Source organism: Trichomonas vaginalis, chromosome IV (genome assembly GCF_026262505.1).
Source record: "Trichomonas vaginalis G3 chromosome IV, whole genome shotgun sequence".
In the NCBI taxonomy this organism is placed as follows: domain Eukaryota; phylum Parabasalia; order Trichomonadida; family Trichomonadidae; genus Trichomonas; species Trichomonas vaginalis.
In genome coordinates, this window is record NC_067206.1 from 8,290,079 (window position 1) to 8,312,905 (window position 22,827).

Consider the following 22,827-nt stretch of genomic DNA (forward strand, 5'->3'; position numbering starts at 1 on the left):
GTGAATTTCACCTCACTTCGTTTTGCTCCATTAAATTGACTCAATTTCATCCCTTTGCTGAGAATTTTTGTATTTGGAGGATAATAATCTAAATAATTCGAAATATTTGTTACAATAACTATCAGTGCTTGATTTAATGTTTGAATTTGATTGCTTCAAATTGCGCAATTTTAAGTAATTCGGCGTCAGATGTTAATTTTTTGCAAGAAGAATTAAATATATATGTGGGATTTGGTATTGCGTTTGATGTTTTGTTTGTTAATTCGTTGGATAAGGCTTTATCTGGGTTCCACGGATGAATACCATACTGATGCATTGACTTAATCACAAGCATCAATTAAAATTCTTACAATTTTTAACCTTGGTTTTGGGGTATTTGATAAATTATCTTGCTCATATGTGTAAAGCGGAACATATTTTAACCTGTTATTCTTTGATCTCAAAGATGCTGCACATCCTACATCAAATAACTGGAGAACTACTGTGCAGTAAGCTGGAAATGTCAAGAGTTCAATTCTGAAGAGACTCAAAAGTTTGCAAGTAAAATAACTTACTCGGCTGATATGATTATCACCGAATACGATATTATGCTGAGCTGCTGTGATAGCATCAAGACTTGAGCGATATCTCTGGATTTCGATAATAAAAGTTAAATTAAAGATATCCCATATCTTCTTTGTCATCCATCCATAAGATTGTCCTGTAAGGAATGCTCTCACGGAGCGGAGTTCCTGTGAACAATTTTATATTCCTGGAACAATAATAAATGGTTTCATCCGGTATCCTTCAGAATTATATGGGAAGATACTAGTAACAAGCACAAATTCATGCTCTTCTTTGGTTAAAGGAGGGTTGCTTTCAGTGCAGATAACTTTGTAACGCTTTGATGAAGCAGAGATGTTTCATAAATACTCCACTTATTCCATGGATCAATTCCTGCCGTATACTGAAATTAATGTAAGAAGTTAGCAACTGTTGCTGTGTTACAGTACTTTGCTCGTTTTTCCTCATTTTCTTTTGAGCTTTTGATCTCAATGTTGAGATCAGAGCAAACTCTGTTTAACCATGATCTTGAGGGGAGATATACTTCTAGCGAAGTAAACAATTCTTTTTCCTCTTGTTGGAAATTCGTCTGGATGAACAAGGCCAGCTAGATATAAAGCTCTGCTGTATCTATACTCCAGTAATTCGTAGGCAATCTGATAAGCTTCGATTACCTTTTCACATGCAAGACCTTTTGCTCTTTGATTGATTTCACCATAAAAATCAAGTAATTCGACCTCTGAAAGATACGATGGTTCTCCACCATTACATGTGGTTGTCCATACATTTTCCGCAATTGTATGTCGCAACTCTGCAGTTATTGAATCATCGCGTTCCATGTGAAATTCATCTTTGTTATCAGTGTAGCACTTTTTGTTTAGTCTTCTTTTGAAGATTTTACGTTGAATACGAGACAAAACTGCTTTTTCTCAATGAAGTTTACATTTGGCTTTAATGTAATTAAGACTTTTCATGTCACTTTTTGTAAAGTTCATTTTCGGTACGGAACAAATGCATATATTAATGCATTAATTCTAAATGTAATAAATTTTGTATCTTTGAAAATTTCAAAGTTAAAAAAAATTGGACTAATATTATTCGTCTTCAAATGTACTATGCAAATTAAAGTTTTTGGGCTATGGATTCTGTGGGATAAGATTATTGAAATTTTGGATGTTCCTCGAATTGGCCAGAGATTCGAGTGTCAATGCCTTGTTCCATAACATAGTAATTGTGTTTGTGACTGAGCATATTTTTTTCTAAAATATAGAGATTAAAATTGTAAAAATCTTCATTTAAGGAGTTCCTGTTAAATGATTGTGACTTGATTATATTTGTGTCGTTTTTGGTAGTCTCTTTATTCGATTTTGATGAATTTATGTTCGAAATTCGGTATTTAACTAATAAGATTCAGAGTAAAACACTGGAAATCGGATATTCTCTATGCCAATGAACTGGACAATCTGTGTGTTTGGGAGGTGAAATTCCAAATTTTTTTGAAATCCCGAAAATGAAGATCAACCCTTTATTTTTGATTAAGATATTTTACAATTTCAGATTTTTTTGAATACTTTTGATTCGGTTTTGTTAAAAGCATATCAGCTAACTTGTTTTAAAAATCACATATTTTTATGTGGTAAGACGAAATGATGGAAGTGAGGCATATCTCAATATTTTCACCAGATCTTCAGGCATTTAGCATGGATATATAATTGTTATCATGATTTGTATTTAGTAATATTATTTAATCCAACTTATCAAAGCTAAACAAGATAAGAAATGCGTTTTAATTTTTTTTTCAAACAAAATTGAACAAAAAATACACTTAGAAGATATATTTCTTTAAGTTATTTATAGTAATGGAAATAATATGGTATATCTATCATTAACATATAAGCAGATCATACCTCTCTTGTGCCATGCAATTATGAATTAAGAATTTTGTAAATTCAACTGTATATAATAATCTTTTAATTGAAAAACATCATCAGACCAAGAGATGTTAATCATGTGCATCTAATATAATTGTTTTTGTCTAGTGTTGAAAACAGAAATTCATCAAAAGTGACACCTCAGAAAAGCTATAATATTGAATTTTTGGAACTTTTGATAGAGCACGTTTTTAAATATTAATTAAAGTAAATGTATATTTTGTAAAGATTCTTTTTAATAAAAAAAAAATTTTGAAGAAGAACACAAAATCTTCTGAAAAATAATATCACATAAACTCATATTATTTTCTAATATATAACTATTTTATATAAAAATCAAATTCAATGATCTTAAAAGCGAAGGATAAACCTCAAAATTTACGAATATAATGAGTGGGAATATAATGCTTATCTATCATAAAACCATATGAAATATCAATTTTTGCTTTACGCCTAATTTTTGACGACAATTAGCAAAAAATGTTAAATGTTAACACTCAGTCCATTTGAATATGAAAAATAAAATTGACTTTGATTAAATGTTTTTATTTATCATGCAATTCTTCTTGCGACCAAAGATTTGAATAAAATTTCAAAAAATAAGATAGCTTAAAAATAATATACGGTAGTGTTTACTAATAGATGAATAGTATATAAATTCTATTAAAATGGATTTGATCCAAAAAGATATATAAAATTTGATCATAAATAAAATTGTTTAGAAGTCATTTAAAATGATGTAATTATTCAAATTTTGCTAAAACCCATTCCTCTTTGATATATAACTCCCATTTTTGCATTTCTGGCTCGTACCAAAATTTTGAAACTTCGAATAATTCGTTAGGAGTGTAATTACTATTCGTTTTTGGATTAATATCGAGAGATAAATGTGGTGTATTGTTGTATTTTTCAATGAACTGCTGAACTGAGTCCTTGATTTGTTGAATATCATCCAACTCGTCTGGCAAAAACTTTTCTAAGCTTGGCCACAGGCGCTCCACCTTGCCGTTCTGTCTTGGCATATACGGCAAGGTGTGCTTCCAAACTATTCCGTTTTCCTGCATAACCTGGCCGAATTCACCGCGGTTTTCACCGCCGTTATCGGTCCAGATGCAGTAAGGGATAAACTCCTCTAAAAGTTTTCTTAAAATATTCGCTGTTGAGTTGGAAGACTTGTTTTTCAATAATTTAGTTTTGAGAACTTTACGTGTCATATCATTCAATATGGCAAAGAATGGAAAAGAAACATTACCGTGAAGGTAATGAATATCGCAGTGCCATATCAAATTCTTTGATATGGCACGATATTTGGTAGGTGGATCTGCTGGTTTGTAATCTCTTTTTGAAGATAAACCTGATTCCATCATAAATTTTTCCACTTGATGAGGCTTTATTTTTTGTAAATTGTCAAAAATTTGATCTTTTGTCAAATCTTCTATATTTTCAAATTCTTTTGCAATTTCTTCTTTTTCTTTCTCACAATCGGGATTTTGAACAATATTTTGAAACCTTTTAATCAATAAATAAGTTTTTGAAATTCCTCCTTTATATTGTGAAACACAAGAATTAATTAATTGTTTTTGTTCAAATGTTGGTGGATTTGGTTTTCTGCCGCGACTAACTTTTGGTAATTCGATTTCTTGAAGTTGAAATGCTCTTCTTATTGTATTTTCGGCAACATTCAATTTAATTTTACCATTTTCCAATTCAACTTCCTTTCCCACACTTTTGTAATATTCACCTTCTTCTATTCTTCTTTTAGCTTCAAATAGCCATTCTCTGTTTATAGATTTGGCAGTAGTCATAAAAGTGGTCCTTCTTTTGTGATAAGATTCAAATTTGAATGTGGATGATAAATAAAAATCAAAAATAATTGTTATAATTTAAATGAAGAAGTAATTTAAAACGATTTTATTTATGATCAAATTTTATATATTTTTTTGGATCAAATCCATTTTAATAGAATTTATATACTATTCATCTATTAGTAAACACTACCGTATATTATTTTTAAGCTATCTTATTTTTTGAACTTTTATTCAAATCTTTGGTCGCAAGAAGAATTGCATGATAAATAAAAACATTTAATCAAAGTCAATTTTATTTTTCATATTCAAATGGACTGAGTGTTAACATTTAACATTTTTTGCTAATTGTCGTCAAAAATTAGGCGTAAAGCAAAAATTGATATTTCATATGGTTTTATGATAGATAAGCATTATATTCCCACTCATTATATTCGTAAATTTTGAGGTTTATCCTTCGCTTTTAAGATCATTGAATTTGATTTTTATATAAAATAGTTATATATTAGAAAATAATATGAGTTTATGTGATATTATTTTTCAGAAGATTTCATTCTATATGCCTATGAAAAGTACTCTCAAAACTAACTTTTTCCTAATTATAATTAAATCTAGAATATTGTATTATGCTTAGTGTTATTTCATTTTTCTCATTCAATTTAGAATTTACAAATGTCAAAAATTGAGAGCTGTCACTTTTGATGAATTTCTGTTTATTACATAGCATTAATAAAAAAATCATTTGTTCTGATTAATATTTATCCAATAATAATATATATTCATTTTTGAATTTAATTAGCTTTTTTAAAGCTTAATATTTAATAATATTATTATTCAACATTCTTAATAAAATAAGATATATGCTTTATGTCTAATATATGTTTTGTAGAAATTTCGAGGAAATATCAAGGTTTCAACATCACTTCACTTCCACCATTTCGTCTTACGAAAGTTTAATTGTATGATTAAATACTTGGGCCATTCTAATATTTCATCTTTTTGAAATCGATTTTGCTCAATAGGATATGTATTAAAATATTTTTCCAATGCATCCAATAAATTATCCGTGCCATTTATTGATATATCAAGAAAGTCGTTTTGTTTTGTTTCTATCGGGGTAATACGATGTGAAAAGTGACAAAAATATACTATGATTTATATTTCATTGTATAATAAAGTCGAGAAGGGAGTCCTAACCTTAAGAAAGGGCTCTCTTCTCGACTTTCTGCTGCAATCTCACTCGAATTGCGCGTATATACTGCTTCTTTCATTAGAAGTAGTATATACGCGCAACAATATGCCATGGCAAGTGCACTTGTCGCCACTTTTAATGTTTCTCAAATGCAATGCGGGAAGGAGTGGCAATATAGTACTTGGGTAGTTGTGGAGTTATGTGTTAGGAGAGGGAACAGGACAAATTTGCCACACGGCACTTTTTTTTAAAAAAAATTAATGGAGCGGAGCGATACTCTGCTGCAGGAGCCCCAAGGCTCCCAATCATTACGAAAGGGAGCCTCAGGGCTCCTGAGAATCCATCAGCAGAGGCCTTTTCATTTGGCCTCTGCTGATCAAAGATTCGGCGAAGCCATTCTTCGTCTCAGGAGCCCCAAGGCTCCCAATCATTACGAAAGGGAGCCTCAGGGCTCCTGAGAATCCATCAGCAGGGCCTTTTCATTTGGCCTCTGCTGATCAAAGATTCGGCGAAGCCATTCTTCGTCTCAGGAGCCCCAAGGCTCCCAATCATTACGAAAGGGAGCCTCAGGGCTCCTGAGAATCCATCAGTAGAGGCCTTTTCATTTGGCCTCTGCTGATCAAAGATTCGGCGAAGCCATTCTTCGTCTCAGGAGCCCCAAGGCTCCCAATCATTACGAAAGGGAGCCTCAGGGCTCCTGAGAATCCATCAGTAGAGGCCTTTTCATTTGGCCTCTGCTGATCAAAGATTCGGCGAAGCCATTCTTCGTCTCAGGAGCCCCAAGGCTCCCAATCATTACGAAAGGGAGCCTCAGGGCTCCTGAGAATCCATCAGTAGAGGCCTTTTCATTTGGCCTCTGCTGATCAAAGATTCGGCGAAGCCATTCTTCGTCTCAGGAGCCCCAAGGCTCCCAATCATTACGAAAGGGAGCCTCAGGGCTCCTGAGAAACCTCTTTGAGAAGGTTTTCTTTAAGAAAACCTTCTCAAAGATGATTGTCAGCATTCACTCAAAATCTACCAAGAGTTTCAAAGTTTCAAATCTATCTGAAATGAAGCTTTGAATCTCTTGTATATCTAATTGTAGAGGTACCTTTTCAAAATGTCTTCTATTGATTAAATTTAATCAGTAAAAGTCATTTTGAAAAGGTACATCTCTATAATTGCTATTGAGCATTCACTCTTGGAACCTTGGAGCTCTTGTGTAGTGCATGAAAACTCCAAGATTCTAGAATAAAACATATATCATAGACATAATTTCTTCAAATATAATTTAAGGTTATTTTTTAAAAAATTAGAACAGCGTAATTTAAGGTTATTGAAAAGTGACACTTGACAAATTTATCCCGCACTCTTCAAAAATAAGGAAATTTTGATAAATATCCTCATCGCTATTATCATAAAAGATTCAATATCCCTTTCGATATTTAATGACAAATTTGAAAAGGTGTTTGAAATTCTTTCGGATTTTGTTGAATTTAACCCAAAATTTATTATTAATTGTTTACAAGAAATTTTATTTAACTCTTCTTGTAAAGAAAACTTTGCCAATATTTTGAATGCATTTGAAAATTCCGAGCTTAGAATATATTTGGATGAATGCGAAGATGAAATCGATCCTGAAATTTTTGACTCTCTCAAAAATATGTATTCAATTTTAAATGAATCTAATTCTCATCAATAATAACATATGAATAAAAAATAAATGGATTTAATTTTTTTTATCAGTTTCAATAGATTACAGTTATTTTTATTTTCTACAATATCTCATTACCAAATCGTTTTAACTCTTTGTATATCAAAGAATAATAATAAGTGACCTGTAATAACCATACTCATAATGGATTAGACCTCAAATTATTTAAAATGTCAATTCAATATTATTAAATTACAATTTCTTTTATTCTAATAGATTTTAACTAGCCAATCATGATTACAAATATTGTAGCCTTCATTAACTCATAATATCGAAGAATATAACTTATATTCATGGACAATTTGTGATTAATTTCCAATAATATATAAAACCGACTCAAATTAATCATGTTGGCATTAGCGCGCATCGATGCTCAATCTACCTGTAGTATTATAAGCTTATATTCCTATTTTTCAGCATTAAAATTGTGAATTACGTAATTTTGTCATAGTTTTACGTAATTTTAATTTTTTTTGATAAGAAAAAAATGACTTTAAGAAAAAACGAGATCACTCATAATCTTTTTCTCAGAAAACTGCAGAGTATACAACAAATGTACTCAAACGTGCATTAAGCACAATACCTGGTCCCCATTTCGCTCTATGGACCGATAATGGTACAAAAAATAAAGAAAAATTGCAAAAACGTTCCCACTTTTTGAGAGGGATGTTTTGCAAAATAATTTTATGGACATCTCTGGAAAGTTTCATTTCAGTTTGATAATATATCCAACACCTATATAGAAGAGCCTTGCTGATTTGACCTGAAAGAGCGAAAGTTAGTTTTTTGATTTGAAAACCCTGCAATTTAATATTGTTAAGGACTCAATGTAGAAATATGATATAATATCATGTAGAGATCAATCATCTTCCAAAAATCTTCTATGTATGAAAGAAAAAAATTTGCAAAACGTACCTCTCAAGAAGTGGGAACGTTTTGCACACTCTCGAAAATAAAACACAATTTCATTAATTATTATGCGAAAGGGGAATTGAACATATTTTTATTCAACCAGATAATCCTCAGGCCAACAGATTTCGCAAAGAGAATTTCCCCAAACAGTAAGATTTTTCAAAAAAAAGAAATATAATGCGAAGAATTAAGATTAATCACCGAAAAAACAACTGATTTTACTTACTTTAATGATTTTGAAGATATGCAAATTATCAGGAAGAAAGCTCAATATAACAAATAAAATAATATTCTAATTTGCAAGAATGGGTTTAATGACTACGCACAAATACATAGCCTCATACATATCAACAAAGGTCTTGGGTCTCCGAGGTTCTCAATTTCATCAGAAACCGCTATATGATAACCAAGCTTACTCAGATCTACACATAAATACATAGCCTCATACATATCAACAAAGGTCTCTCTACTCTTAAGTTCCAATTCCCAAAATTTTATTTTTATATTTATTGGCAAAAGGTAAAAGTTCCAAATTATCGTATCGTTAATTTTTAATTTGCTTTCAAATTATATTTTTTGTACTTACGTTCAATTTTTATTTTTAATAAATTATTTATATTAAAATTTCGAAATATTCATAAATACATTCAATTCATATAATAATAGTCAATATCATCGTTTTGAGAAGATCAGATCCTACACAAAAACCATGGAGAGGATTGTATTTTCAATGTATGCCTCTGGTCGAGCACTAAAAGCAAAAGCTAGACAGTTTTTAACCTGTATAATAAAAATGTATCATATATCTTTTTGGAAAATAAAACAAATTTTTTTATTCAATATTATATAAAAAGGTGTTGATATTGCAGGTTTTTCAGTATGTTTTCCATCCCAATAAAACTCAATATTAATCGATATATCTGAAAAATACGAGGTGTCAAAGTGGTGAATTTCACCTCACTTCGTTTTGCTCCATTAAATTGACTCAATTTCATCCCTTTGCTGAGAATTTTTGTATTTGGAGGATAATAATCTAAATAATTCGAAATATTTGTTACAATAACTATCAGTGCTTGATTTAATGTTTGAATTTGATTGCTTCAAATTGCGCAATTTTAAGTAATTCGGCGTCAGATGTTAATTTTTTGCAAGAAGAATTAAATATATATGTGGGATTTGGTATTGCGTTTGATGTTTTGTTTGTTAATTCGTTGGATAAGGCTTTATCTGGGTTCCACGGATGAATACCATACTGATGCATTGACTTAATCACAAGCATCAATTAAAATTCTTACAATTTTTAACCTTGGTTTTGGGGTATTTGATAAATTATCTTGCTCATATGTGTAAAGCGGAACATATTTTAACCTGTTATTCTTTGATCTCAAAGATGCTGCACATCCTACATCAAATAACTGGAGAACTACTGTGCAGTAAGCTGGAAATGTCAAGAGTTCAATTCTGAAGAGACTCAAAAGTTTGCAAGTAAAATAACTTACTCGGCTGATATGATTATCACCGAATACGATATTATGCTGAGCTGCTGTGATAGCATCAAGACTTGAGCGATATCTCTGGATTTCGATAATAAAAGTTAAATTAAAGATATCCCATATCTTCTTTGTCATCCATCCATAAGATTGTCCTGTAAGGAATGCTCTCACGGAGCGGAGTTCCTGTGAACAATTTTATATTCCTGGAACAATAATAAATGGTTTCATCCGGTATCCTTCAGAATTATATGGGAAGATACTAGTAACAAGCACAAATTCATGCTCTTCTTTGGTTAAAGGAGGGTTGCTTTCAGTGCAGATAACTTTGTAACGCTTTGATGAAGCAGAGATGTTTCATAAATACTCCACTTATTCCATGGATCAATTCCTGCCGTATACTGAAATTAATGTAAGAAGTTAGCAACTGTTGCTGTGTTACAGTACTTTGCTCGTTTTTCCTCATTTTCTTTTGAGCTTTTGATCTCAATGTTGAGATCAGAGCAAACTCTGTTTAACCATGATCTTGAGGGGAGATATACTTCTAGCGAAGTAAACAATTCTTTTTCCTCTTGTTGGAAATTCGTCTGGATGAACAAGGCCAGCTAGATATAAAGCTCTGCTGTATCTATACTCCAGTAATTCGTAGGCAATCTGATAAGCTTCGATTACCTTTTCACATGCAAGACCTTTTGCTCTTTGATTGATTTCACCATAAAAATCAAGTAATTCGACCTCTGAAAGATACGATGGTTCTCCACCATTACATGTGGTTGTCCATACATTTTCCGCAATTGTATGTCGCAACTCTGCAGTTATTGAATCATCGCGTTCCATGTGAAATTCATCTTTGTTATCAGTGTAGCACTTTTTGTTTAGTCTTCTTTTGAAGATTTTACGTTGAATACGAGACAAAACTGCTTTTTCTCAATGAAGTTTACATTTGGCTTTAATGTAATTAAGACTTTTCATGTCACTTTTTGTAAAGTTCATTTTCGGTACGGAACAAATGCATATATTAATGCATTAATTCTAAATGTAATAAATTTTGTATCTTTGAAAATTTCAAAGTTAAAAAAAATTGGACTAATATTATTCGTCTTCAAATGTACTATGCAAATTAAAGTTTTTGGGCTATGGATTCTGTGGGATAAGATTATTGAAATTTTGGATGTTCCTCGAATTGGCCAGAGATTCGAGTGTCAATGCCTTGTTCCATAACATAGTAATTGTGTTTGTGACTGAGCATATTTTTTTTAAAATATAGAGATTAAAATTGTAAAAATCTTCATTTAAGGAGTTCCTGTTAAATGATTGTGACTTGATTATATTTGTGTCGTTTTTGGTAGTCTCTTTATTCGATTTTGATGAATTTATGTTCGAAATTCGGTATTTAACTAATAAGATTCAGAGTAAAACACTGGAAATCGGATATTCTCTATGCCAATGAACTGGACAATCTGTGTGTTTGGGAGGTGAAATTCCAAATTTTTTTGAAATCCCGAAAATGAAGATCAACCCTTTATTTTTGATTAAGATATTTTACAATTTCAGATTTTTTTGAATACTTTTGATTCGGTTTTGTTAAAAGCATATCAGCTAACTTGTTTTAAAAATCACATATTTTTATGTGGTAAGACGAAATGATGGAAGTGAGGCATATCTCAATATTTTCACCAGATCTTCAGGCATTTAGCATGGATATATAATTGTTATCATGATTTGTATTTAGTAATATTATTTAATCCAACTTATCAAAGCTAAACAAGATAAGAAATGCGTTTTAATTTTTTTTTCAAACAAAATTGAACAAAAAATACACTTAGAAGATATATTTCTTTAAGTTATTTATAGTAATGGAAATAATATGGTATATCTATCATTAACATATAAGCAGATCATACCTCTCTTGTGCCATGCAATTATGAATTAAGAATTTTGTAAATTCAACTGTATATAATAATCTTTTAATTGAAAAACATCATCAGACCAAGAGATGTTAATCATGTGCATCTAATATAATTGTTTTTGTCTAGTGTTGAAAACAGAAATTCATCAAAAGTGACACCTCAGAAAAGCTATAATATTGAATTTTTGGAACTTTTGATAGAGCACGTTTTTAAATATTAATTAAAGTAAATGTATATTTTGTAAAGATTCTTTTTAATAAAAAATAAAATTTTGAAGAAGAACACAAAATCTTCTGAAAAATAATATCACATAAACTCATATTATTTTCTAATATATAACTATTTTATATAAAAATCAAATTCAATGATCTTAAAAGCGAAGGATAAACCTCAAAATTTACGAATATAATGAGTGGGAATATAATGCTTATCTATCATAAAACCATATGAAATATCAATTTTTGCTTTACGCCTAATTTTTGACGACAATTAGCAAAAAATGTTAAATGTTAACACTCAGTCCATTTGAATATGAAAAATAAAATTGACTTTGATTAAATGTTTTTATTTATCATGCAATTCTTCTTGCGACCAAAGATTTGAATAAAATTTCAAAAAATAAGATAGCTTAAAAATAATATACGGTAGTGTTTACTAATAGATGAATAGTATATAAATTCTATTAAAATGGATTTGATCCAAAAAGATATATAAAATTTGATCATAAATAAAATTGTTTAGAAGTCATTTAAAATGATGTAATTATTCAAATTTTGCTAAAACCCATTCCTCTTTGATATATAACTCCCATTTTTGCATTTCTGGCTCGTACCAAAATTTTGAAACTTCGAATAATTCGTTAGGAGTGTAATTACTATTCGTTTTTGGATTAATATCGAGAGATAAATGTGGTGTATTGTTGTATTTTTCAATGAACTGCTGAACTGAGTCCTTGATTTGTTGAATATCATCCAACTCGTCTGGCAAAAACTTTTCTAAGCTTGGCCACAGGCGCTCCACCTTGCCGTTCTGTCTTGGCATATACGGCAAGGTGTGCTTCCAAACTATTCCGTTTTCCTGCATAACCTGGCCGAATTCACCGCGGTTTTCACCGCCGTTATCGGTCCAGATGCAGTAAGGGATAAACTCCTCTAAAAGTTTTCTTAAAATATTCGCTGTTGAGTTGGAAGACTTGTTTTTCAATAATTTAGTTTTGAGAACTTTACGTGTCATATCATTCAATATGGCAAAGAATGGAAAAGAAACATTACCGTGAAGGTAATGAATATCGCAGTGCCATATCAAATTCTTTGATATGGCACGATATTTGGTAGGTGGATCTGCTGGTTTGTAATCTCTTTTTGAAGATAAACCTGATTCCATCATAAATTTTTCCACTTGATGAGGCTTTATTTTTTGTAAATTGTCAAAAATTTGATCTTTTGTCAAATCTTCTATATTTTCAAATTCTTTTGCAATTTCTTCTTTTTCTTTCTCACAATCGGGATTTTGAACAATATTTTGAAACCTTTTAATCAATAAATAAGTTTTTGAAATTCCTCCTTTATATTGTGAAACACAAGAATTAATTAATTGTTTTTGTTCAAATGTTGGTGGATTTGGTTTTCTGCCGCGACTAACTTTTGGTAATTCGATTTCTTGAAGTTGAAATGCTCTTCTTATTGTATTTTCGGCAACATTCAATTTAATTTTACCATTTTCCAATTCAACTTCCTTTCCCACACTTTTGTAATATTCACCTTCTTCTATTCTTCTTTTAGCTTCAAATAGCCATTCTCTGTTTATAGATTTGGCAGTAGTCATAAAAGTGGTCCTTCTTTTGTGATAAGATTCAAATTTGAATGTGGATGATAAATAAAAATCAAAAATAATTGTTATAATTTAAATGAAGAAGTAATTTAAAACGATTTTATTTATGATCAAATTTTATATATTTTTTTGGATCAAATCCATTTTAATAGAATTTATATACTATTCATCTATTAGTAAACACTACCGTATATTATTTTTTAAGCTATCTTATTTTTTGAACTTTTATTCAAATCTTTGGTCGCAAGAAGAATTGCATGATAAATAAAAACATTTAATCAAAGTCAATTTTATTTTTCATATTCAAATGGACTGAGTGTTAACATTTAACATTTTTTGCTAATTGTCGTCAAAAATTAGGCGTAAAGCAAAAATTGATATTTCATATGGTTTTATGATAGATAAGCATTATATTCCCACTCATTATATTCGTAAATTTTGAGGTTTATCCTTCGCTTTTAAGATCATTGAATTTGATTTTTATATAAAATAGTTATATATTAGAAAATAATATGAGTTTATGTGATATTATTTTTCAGAAGATTTCATTCTATATGCCTATGAAAAGTACTCTCAAAACTAACTTTTTCCTAATTATAATTAAATCTAGAATATTGTATTATGCTTAGTGTTATTTCATTTTTCTCATTCAATTTAGAATTTACAAATGTCAAAAATTGAGAGCTGTCACTTTTGATGAATTTCTGTTTATTACATAGCATTAATAAAAAAATCATTTGTTCTGATTAATATTTATCCAATAATAATATATATTCATTTTTGAATTTAATTAGCTTTTTTAAAGCTTAATATTTAATAATATTATTATTCAACATTCTTAATAAAATAAGATATATGCTTTATGTCTAATATATGTTTTGTAGAAATTTCGAGGAAATATCAAGGTTTCAACATCACTTCACTTCCACCATTTCGTCTTACGAAAGTTTAATTGTATGATTAAATACTTGGGCCATTCTAATATTTCATCTTTTTGAAATCGATTTTGCTCAATAGGATATGTATTAAAATATTTTTCCAATGCATCCAATAAATTATCCGTGCCATTTATTGATATATCAAGAAAGTCGTTTTGTTTTGTTTCTATCGGGGTAATACGATGTGAAAAGTGACAAAAATATACTATGATTTATATTTCATTGTATAATAAAGTCGAGAAGGGAGTCCTAACCTTAAGAAAGGGCTCTCTTCTCGACTTTCTGCTGCAATCTCACTCGAATTGCGCGTATATACTGCTTCTTTCATTAGAAGTAGTATATACGCGCAACAATATGCCATGGCAAGTGCACTTGTCGCCACTTTTAATGTTTCTCAAATGCAATGCGGGAAGGAGTGGCAATATAGTACTTGGGTAGTTGTGGAGTTATGTGTTAGGAGAGGGAACAGGACAAATTTGCCACACGGCACTTTTTTTTAAAAAAAATTAATGGAGCGGAGCGATACTCTGCTGCAGGAGCCCCAAGGCTCCCAATCATTACGAAAGGGAGCCTCAGGGCTCCTGAGAATCCATCAGCAGAGGCCTTTTCATTTGGCCTCTGCTGATCAAAGATTCGGCGAAGCCATTCTTCGTCTCAGGAGCCCCAAGGCTCCCAATCATTACGAAAGGGAGCCTCAGGGCTCCTGAGAATCCATCAGCAGAGGCCTTTTCATTTGGCCTCTGCTGATCAAAGATTCGGCGAAGCCATTCTTCGTCTCAGGAGCCCCAAGGCTCCCAATCATTACGAAAGGGAGCCTCAGGGCTCCTGAGAATCCATCAGTAGAGGCCTTTTCATTTGGCCTCTGCTGATCAAAGATTCGGCGAAGCCATTCTTCGTCTCAGGAGCCCCAAGGCTCCCAATCATTACGAAAGGGAGCCTCAGGGCTCCTGAGAATCCATCAGCAGAGGCCTTTTCATTTGGCCTCTGCTGATCAAAGATTCGGCGAAGCCATTCTTCGTCTCAGGAGCCCCAAGGCTCCCAATCATTACGAAAGGGAGCCTCAGGGCTCCTGAGAATCCATCAGTAGAGGCCTTTTCATTTGGCCTCTGCTGATCAAAGATTCGGCGAAGCCATTCTTCGTCTCAGGAGCCCCAAGGCTCCCAATCATTACGAAAGGGAGCCTCAGGGCTCCTGAGAATCCATCAGTAGAGGCCTTTTCATTTGGCCTCTGCTGATCAAAGATTCGGCGAAGCCATTCTTCGTCTCAGGAGCCCCAAGGCTCCCAATCATTACGAAAGGGAGCCTCAGGGCTCCTGAGAAACCTCTTTGAGAAGGTTTTCTTTAAGAAAACCTTCTCAAAGATGATTGTCAGCATTCACTCAAAATCTACCAAGAGTTTCAAAGTTTCAAATCTATCTGAAATGAAGCTTTGAATCTCTTGTATATCTAATTGTAGAGGTACCTTTTCAAAATGTCTTCTATTGATTAAATTTAATCAGTAAAAGTCATTTTGAAAAGGTACATCTCTATAATTGCTATTGAGCATTCACTCTTGGAACCTTGGAGCTCTTGTGTAGTGCATGAAAACTCCAAGATTCTAGAATAAAACATATATCATAGACATAATTTCTTCAAATATAATTTAAGGTTATTTTTTAAAAAATTAGAACAGCGTAATTTAAGGTTATTGAAAAGTGACACTTGACAAATTTATCCCGCACTCTTCAAAAATAAGGAAATTTTGATAAATATCCTCATCGCTATTATCATAAAAGATTCAATATCCCTTTCGATATTTAATGACAAATTTGAAAAGGTGTTTGAAATTCTTTCGGATTTTGTTGAATTTAACCCAAAATTTATTATTAATTGTTTACAAGAAATTTTATTTAACTCTTCTTGTAAAGAAAACTTTGCCAATATTTTGAATGCATTTGAAAATTCCGAGCTTAGAATATATTTGGATGAATGCGAAGATGAAATCGATCCTGAAATTTTTGACTCTCTCAAAAATATGTATTCAATTTTAAATGAATCTAATTCTCATCAATAATAACATATGAATAAAAAATAAATGGATTTAATTTTTTTTATCAGTTTCAATAGATTACAGTTATTTTTATTTTCTACAATATCTCATTACCAAATCGTTTTAACTCTTTGTATATCAAAGAATAATAATAAGTGACCTGTAATAACCATACTCATAATGGATTAGACCTCAAATTATTTAAAATGTCAATTCAATATTATTAAATTACAATTTCTTTTATTCTAATAGATTTTAACTAGCCAATCATGATTACAAATATTGTAGCCTTCATTAACTCATAATATCGAAGAATATAACTTATATTCATGGACAATTTGTGATTAATTTCCAATAATATATAAAACCGACTCAAATTAATCATGTTGGCATTAGCGCGCATCGATGCTCAATCTACCTGTAGTATTATAAGCTTATATTCCTATTTTTCAGCATTAAAATTGTGAATTACGTAATTTTGTCATAGTTTTACGTAATTTTAATTTTTTTTGATAAGAAAAAAATGACTTTAAGAAAAAACGAGATCACTCATAATCTTTTTCTCAGAAAACTGCAGAGTATACAACAAATGTACTCAAACGTGCATTAAGCACAATACCTGGTCCCCATTTCGCTCTATGGACCGATAATGGTACAAAAAAAAAGAAAAATTGCAAAAACGTTCCCACTTTTTGAGAGGGATGTTTTGCAAAATAATTTTATGGACATCTCTGGAAAGTTTCATTTCAGTTTGATAATATATCCAACACCTATATAGAAGAGCCTTGCTGATTTGACCTGAAAGAGCGAAAGTTAGTTTTTTGATTTGAAAACCCTGCAATTTAATATTGTTAAGGACTCAATGTAGAAATATGATATAATATCATGTAGAGATCAATCATCTTCCAAAAATCTTCTATGTATGAAAGAAAAAAATTTGCAAAACGTACCTCTCAAGAAGTGGGAACGTTTTGCACACTCTCGAAAATAAAACACAATTTCATTAATTATTATGCGAAAGGGGAATTGAACATATTTTTATTCAACCAGATAATCCTCAGGCCAACAGATTTCGCAAAGAGAATTTCCCCAAACAGTAAGATTTTTCAAAAAAAAGAAATATAATGCGAAGAATTAAGATTAATCACCGAAAAAACAACTGATTTTACTTACTTTAATGATTTTGAAGATATGCAAATTATCAGGAAGAAAGCTCAATATAACAAATAAAATAATATTCTAATTTGCAAGAATGGGTTTAATGACTACGCACAAATACATAGCCTCATACATATCAACAAAGGTCTTGGGTCTCCGAGGTTCTCAATTTCATCAGAAACCGCTATATGATAACCAAGCTTACTCAGATCTACACATAAATACATAGCCTCATACATATCAACAAAGGTCTCTCTACTCTTAAGTTCCAATTCCCAAAATTTTATTTTTATATTTATTGGCAAAAGGTAAAAGTTCCAAATTATCGTATCGTTAATTTTTAATTTGCTTTCAAATTATATTTTTTGTACTTACGTTCAATTTTTATTTTTAATAAATTATTTATATTAAAATTTCGAAATATTCATAAATACATTCAATTCATATAATAATAGTCAATATCATCGTTTTGAGAAGATCAGATCCTACACAAAAACCATGGAGAGGATTGTATTTTCAATGTATGCCTCTGGTCGAGCACTAAAAGCAAAAGCTAGACAGTTTTTAACCTGTATAATAAAAATGTATCATATATCTTTTTGGAAAATAAAAACAAATTTTTATTTATTCAATATTATATAAAAAGGTGTTGATATTGCAGGTTTTTCAGTATGTTTTCCATCCCAATAAAACTCAATATTAATCGATATATCTGAAAAATACGAGGTGTCAAAGTGGTGAATTTCACCTCACTTCGTTTTGCTCCATTAAATTGACTCAATTTCATCCCTTTGCTGAGAATTTTTGTATTTGGAGGATAATAATCTAAATAATTCGAAATATTTGTTACAATAACTATCAGTGCTTGATTTAATGTTTGAATTTGATTGCTTCAAATTGCGCAATTTTAAGTAATTCGGCGTCAGATGTTAATTTTTTGCAAGAAGAATTAAATATATATGTGGGATTTGGTATTGCGTTTGATGTTTTGTTTGTTAATTCGTTGGATAAGGCTTTATCTGGGTTCCACGGATGAATACCATACTGATGCATTGACTTAATCACAAGCATCAATTAAAATTCTTACAATTTTTAACCTTGGTTTTGGGGTATTTGATAAATTATCTTGCTCATATGTGTAAAGCGGAACATATTTTAACCTGTTATTCTTTGATCTCAAAGATGCTGCACATCCTACATCAAATAACTGGAGAACTACTGTGCAGTAAGCTGGAAATGTCAAGAGTTCAATTCTGAAGAGACTCAAAAGTTTGCAAGTAAAATAACTTACTCGGCTGATATGATTATCACCGAATACGATATTATGCTGAGCTGCTGTGATAGCATCAAGACTTGAGCGATATCTCTGGATTTCGATAATAAAAGTTAAATTAAAGATATCCCATATCTTCTTTGTCATCCATCCATAAGATTGTCCTGTAAGGAATGCTCTCACGGAGCGGAGTTCCTGTGAACAATTTTATATTCCTGGAACAATAATAAATGGTTTCATCCGGTATCCTTCAGAATTATATGGGAAGATACTAGTAACAAGCACAAATTCATGCTCTTCTTTGGTTAAAGGAGGGTTGCTTTCAGTGCAGATAACTTTGTAACGCTTTGATGAAGCAGAGATGTTTCATAAATACTCCACTTATTCCATGGATCAATTCCTGCCGTATACTGAAATTAATGTAAGAAGTTAGCAACTGTTGCTGTGTTACAGTACTTTGCTCGTTTTTCCTCATTTTCTTTTGAGCTTTTGATCTCAATGTTGAGATCAGAGCAAACTCTGTTTAACCATGATCTTGAGGGGAGATATACTTCTAGCGAAGTAAACAATTCTTTTTCCTCTTGTTGGAAATTCGTCTGGATGAACAAGGCCAGCTAGATATAAAGCTCTGCTGTATCTATACTCCAGTAATTCGTAGGCAATCTGATAAGCTTCGATTACCTTTTCACATGCAAGACCTTTTGCTCTTTGATTGATTTCACCATAAAAATCAAGTAATTCGACCTCTGAAAGATACGATGGTTCTCCACCATTACATGTGGTTGTCCATACATTTTCCGCAATTGTATGTCGCAACTCTGCAGTTATTGAATCATCGCGTTCCATGTGAAATTCATCTTTGTTATCAGTGTAGCACTTTTTGTTTAGTCTTCTTTTGAAGATTTTACGTTGAATACGAGACAAAACTGCTTTTTCTCAATGAAGTTTACATTTGGCTTTAATGTAATTAAGACTTTTCATGTCACTTTTTGTAAAGTTCATTTTCGGTACGGAACAAATGCATATATTAATGCATTAATTCTAAATGTAATAAATTTTGTATCTTTGAAAATTTCAAAGTTAAAAAAAATTGGACTAATATTATTCGTCTTCAAATGTACTATGCAAATTAAAGTTTTTGGGCTATGGATTCTGTGGGATAAGATTATTGAAATTTTGGATGTTCCTCGAATTGGCCAGAGATTCGAGTGTCAATGCCTTGTTCCATAACATAGTAATTGTGTTTGTGACTGAGCATATTTTTTTAAAATATAGAGATTAAAATTGTAAAAATCTTCATTTAAGGAGTTCCTGTTAAATGATTGTGACTTGATTATATTTGTGTCGTTTTTGGTAGTCTCTTTATTCGATTTTGATGAATTTATGTTCGAAATTCGGTATTTAACTAATAAGATTCAGAGTAAAACACTGGAAATCGGATATTCTCTATGCCAATGAACTGGACAATCTGTGTGTTTGGGAGGTGAAATTCCAAATTTTTTTGAAATCCCGAAAATGAAGATCAACCCTTTATTTTTGATTAAGATATTTTACAATTTCAGATTTTTTTGAATACTTTTGATTCGGTTTTGTTAAAAGCATATCAGCTAACTTGTTTTAAAAATCACATATTTTTATGTGGTAAGACGAAATGATGGAAGTGAGGCATATCTCAATATTTTCACCAGATCTTCAGGCATTTAGCATGGATATATAATTGTTATCATGATTTGTATTTAGTAATATTATTTAATCCAACTTATCAAAGCTAAACAAGATAAGAAATGCGTTTTAATTTTTTTTTCAAACAAAATTGAACAAAAAATACACTTAGAAGATATATTTCTTTAAGTTATTTATAGTAATGGAAATAATATGGTATATCTATCATTAACATATAAGCAGATCATACCTCTCTTGTGCCATGCAATTATGAATTAAGAATTTTGTAAATTCAACTGTATATAATAATCTTTTAATTGAAAAACATCATCAGACCAAGAGATGTTAATCATGTGCATCTAATATAATTGTTTTTGTCTAGTGTTGAAAACAGAAATTCATCAAAAGTGACACCTCAGAAAAGCTATAATATTGAATTTTTGGAACTTTTGATAGAGCACGTTTTTAAATATTAATTAAAGTAAATGTATATTTTGTAAAGATTCTTTTTAATAAAAAATAAAATTTTGAAGAAGAACACAAAATCTTCTGAAAAATAATATCACATAAACTCATATTATTTTCTAATATATAACTATTTTATATAAAAATCAAATTCAATGATCTTAAAAGCGAAGGATAAACCTCAAAATTTACGAATATAATGAGTGGGAATATAATGCTTATCTATCATAAAACCATATGAAATATCAATTTTTGCTTTACGCCTAATTTTTGACGACAATTAGCAAAAAATGTTAAATGTTAACACTCAGTCCATTTGAATATGAAAAATAAAATTGACTTTGATTAAATGTTTTTATTTATCATGCAATTCTTCTTGCGACCAAAGATTTGAATAAAATTTCAAAAAATAAGATAGCTTAAAAATAATATACGGTAGTGTTTACTAATAGATGAATAGTATATAAATTCTATTAAAATGGATTTGATCCAAAAAGATATATAAAATTTGATCATAAATAAAATTGTTTAGAAGTCATTTAAAATGATGTAATTATTCAAATTTTGCTAAAACCCATTCCTCTTTGATATATAACTCCCATTTTTGCATTTCTGGCTCGTACCAAAATTTTGAAACTTCGAATAATTCGTTAGGAGTGTAATTACTATTCGTTTTTGGATTAATATCGAGAGATAAATGTGGTGTATTGTTGTATTTTTCAATGAACTGCTGAACTGAGTCCTTGATTTGTTGAATATCATCCAACTCGTCTGGCAAAAACTTTTCTAAGCTTGGCCACAGGCGCTCCACCTTGCCGTTCTGTCTTGGCATATACGGCAAGGTGTGCTTCCAAACTATTCCGTTTTCCTGCATAACCTGGCCGAATTCACCGCGGTTTTCACCGCCGTTATCGGTCCAGATGCAGTAAGGGATAAACTCCTCTAAAAGTTTTCTTAAAATATTCGCTGTTGAGTTGGAAGACTTGTTTTTCAATAATTTAGTTTTGAGAACTTTACGTGTCATATCATTCAATATGGCAAAGAATGGAAAAGAAACATTACCGTGAAGGTAATGAATATCGCAGTGCCATATCAAATTCTTTGATATGGCACGATATTTGGTAGGTGGATCTGCTGGTTTGTAATCTCTTTTTGAAGATAAACCTGATTCCATCATAAATTTTTCCACTTGATGAGGCTTTATTTTTTGTAAATTGTCAAAAATTTGATCTTTTGTCAAATCTTCTATATTTTCAAATTCTTTTGCAATTTCTTCTTTTTCTTTCTCACAATCGGGATTTTGAACAATATTTTGAAACCTTTTAATCAATAAATAAGTTTTTGAAATTCCTCCTTTATATTGTGAAACACAAGAATTAATTAATTGTTTTTGTTCAAATGTTGGTGGATTTGGTTTTCTGCCGCGACTAACTTTTGGTAATTCGATTTCTTGAAGTTGAAATGCTCTTCTTATTGTATTTTCGGCAACATTCAATTTAATTTTACCATTTTCCAATTCAACTTCCTTTCCCACACTTTTGTAATATTCACCTTCTTCTATTCTTCTTTTAGCTTCAAATAGCCATTCTCTGTTTATAGATTTGGCAGTAGTCATAAAAGTGGTCCTTCTTTTGTGATAAGATTCAAATTTGAATGTGGATGATAAATAAAAATCAAAAATAATTGTTATAATTTAAATGAAGAAGTAATTTAAAACGATTTTATTTATGATCAAATTTTATATATTTTTTTGGATCAAATCCATTTTAATAGAATTTATATACTATTCATCTATTAGTAAACACTACCGTATATTATTTTTTAAGCTATCTTATTTTTTGAACTTTTATTCAAATCTTTGGTCGCAAGAAGAATTGCATGATAAATAAAAACATTTAATCAAAGTCAATTTTATTTTTCATATTCAAATGGACTGAGTGTTAACATTTAACATTTTTTGCTAATTGTCGTCAAAAATTAGGCGTAAAGCAAAAAT

The 22,827-nt window shown here is 30.7% G+C and overlaps 8 protein-coding genes across 8 annotated transcripts, besides 17 other annotated features; all 8 read right to left on the reverse strand.

Moving 5' to 3' along the window:
* Positions 1 to 320: 320 nt before the first annotated feature.
* On the reverse strand, positions 321 to 683 carry TVAGG3_0051350 (DDE endonuclease family; the record flags this gene model as incomplete). The annotated part of the gene is made up of 1 exon (XM_051221056.1): positions 321 to 683. One exon carries the CDS (start codon positions 681 to 683, stop codon positions 321 to 323), a length of 363 nt encoding a protein of 120 aa, XP_051106042.1.
* Positions 684 to 1,043: 360 nt separating this feature from the next.
* TVAGG3_0051360 (uncharacterized protein) lies at positions 1,044 to 1,382 on the reverse strand (the record flags this gene model as incomplete). The annotated part of the gene is made up of 1 exon (XM_051221057.1): positions 1,044 to 1,382. One exon carries the CDS (start codon positions 1,380 to 1,382, stop codon positions 1,044 to 1,046), a length of 339 nt encoding a protein of 112 aa, XP_051106043.1.
* A 1,200-nt stretch (positions 1,383 to 2,582) lies between these two features.
* Positions 2,583 to 2,620: a mobile genetic element.
* Positions 2,583 to 2,620: a terminal%2Cinverted (terminal inverted repeat of Banshee-A3 transposon ID:TVAGG3_0051370).
* A 600-nt stretch (positions 2,621 to 3,220) lies between these two features.
* Positions 3,221 to 4,279: a mobile genetic element.
* Positions 3,542 to 4,279, reverse strand: TVAGG3_0051390 (uncharacterized protein; the record flags this gene model as incomplete). Its single annotated transcript, XM_051221058.1, has 1 exon — positions 3,542 to 4,279. A coding segment is annotated over one exon (738 nt), but the record flags the coding sequence as incomplete, so codon positions are not given.
* A 682-nt stretch (positions 4,280 to 4,961) lies between these two features.
* Positions 4,962 to 4,998: a mobile genetic element.
* Positions 4,962 to 4,998: a terminal%2Cinverted (terminal inverted repeat of Banshee-A3 transposon ID:TVAGG3_0051400).
* Positions 4,999 to 5,683: 685 nt separating this feature from the next.
* Positions 5,684 to 5,717: a terminal%2Cinverted (terminal inverted repeat of MuDR-4N1_TV transposon ID:TVAGG3_0051410).
* Positions 5,684 to 6,822: a mobile genetic element.
* Positions 6,823 to 9,341: 2,519 nt separating this feature from the next.
* On the reverse strand, positions 9,342 to 9,704 carry TVAGG3_0051420 (DDE endonuclease family; the record flags this gene model as incomplete). The annotated part of the gene is made up of 1 exon (XM_051221059.1): positions 9,342 to 9,704. The coding sequence occupies one exon, from the start codon at positions 9,702 to 9,704 to the stop codon at positions 9,342 to 9,344; it is 363 nt and encodes a 120-aa protein (XP_051106045.1).
* A 360-nt stretch (positions 9,705 to 10,064) lies between these two features.
* Positions 10,065 to 10,403, reverse strand: TVAGG3_0051430 (uncharacterized protein; the record flags this gene model as incomplete). Its single annotated transcript, XM_051221060.1, has 1 exon — positions 10,065 to 10,403. One exon carries the CDS (start codon positions 10,401 to 10,403, stop codon positions 10,065 to 10,067), a length of 339 nt encoding a protein of 112 aa, XP_051106046.1.
* Positions 10,404 to 11,602: 1,199 nt separating this feature from the next.
* Positions 11,603 to 11,640: a mobile genetic element.
* Positions 11,603 to 11,640: a terminal%2Cinverted (terminal inverted repeat of Banshee-A3 transposon ID:TVAGG3_0051440).
* Positions 11,641 to 12,241: 601 nt separating this feature from the next.
* Positions 12,242 to 13,300: a mobile genetic element.
* Positions 13,301 to 13,983: 683 nt separating this feature from the next.
* Positions 13,984 to 14,020: a mobile genetic element.
* Positions 13,984 to 14,020: a terminal%2Cinverted (terminal inverted repeat of Banshee-A3 transposon ID:TVAGG3_0051460).
* Positions 14,021 to 14,705: 685 nt separating this feature from the next.
* Positions 14,706 to 14,739: a terminal%2Cinverted (terminal inverted repeat of MuDR-4N1_TV transposon ID:TVAGG3_0051470).
* Positions 14,706 to 15,967: a mobile genetic element.
* Positions 15,968 to 18,488: 2,521 nt separating this feature from the next.
* On the reverse strand, positions 18,489 to 18,851 carry TVAGG3_0051480 (DDE endonuclease family; the record flags this gene model as incomplete). Its single annotated transcript, XM_051221061.1, has 1 exon — positions 18,489 to 18,851. The coding sequence occupies one exon, from the start codon at positions 18,849 to 18,851 to the stop codon at positions 18,489 to 18,491; it is 363 nt and encodes a 120-aa protein (XP_051106047.1).
* Positions 18,852 to 19,211: 360 nt separating this feature from the next.
* TVAGG3_0051490 (uncharacterized protein) lies at positions 19,212 to 19,550 on the reverse strand (the record flags this gene model as incomplete). The annotated part of the gene is made up of 1 exon (XM_051221062.1): positions 19,212 to 19,550. One exon carries the CDS (start codon positions 19,548 to 19,550, stop codon positions 19,212 to 19,214), a length of 339 nt encoding a protein of 112 aa, XP_051106048.1.
* A 1,198-nt stretch (positions 19,551 to 20,748) lies between these two features.
* Positions 20,749 to 20,786: a mobile genetic element.
* Positions 20,749 to 20,786: a terminal%2Cinverted (terminal inverted repeat of Banshee-A3 transposon ID:TVAGG3_0051500).
* Positions 20,787 to 21,387: 601 nt separating this feature from the next.
* Positions 21,388 to 22,446: a mobile genetic element.
* TVAGG3_0051520 (uncharacterized protein) lies at positions 21,723 to 22,446 on the reverse strand (the record flags this gene model as incomplete). The annotated part of the gene is made up of 1 exon (XM_051221063.1): positions 21,723 to 22,446. A coding segment is annotated over one exon (724 nt), but the record flags the coding sequence as incomplete, so codon positions are not given.
* Positions 22,447 to 22,827: the final 381 nt, after the last annotated feature.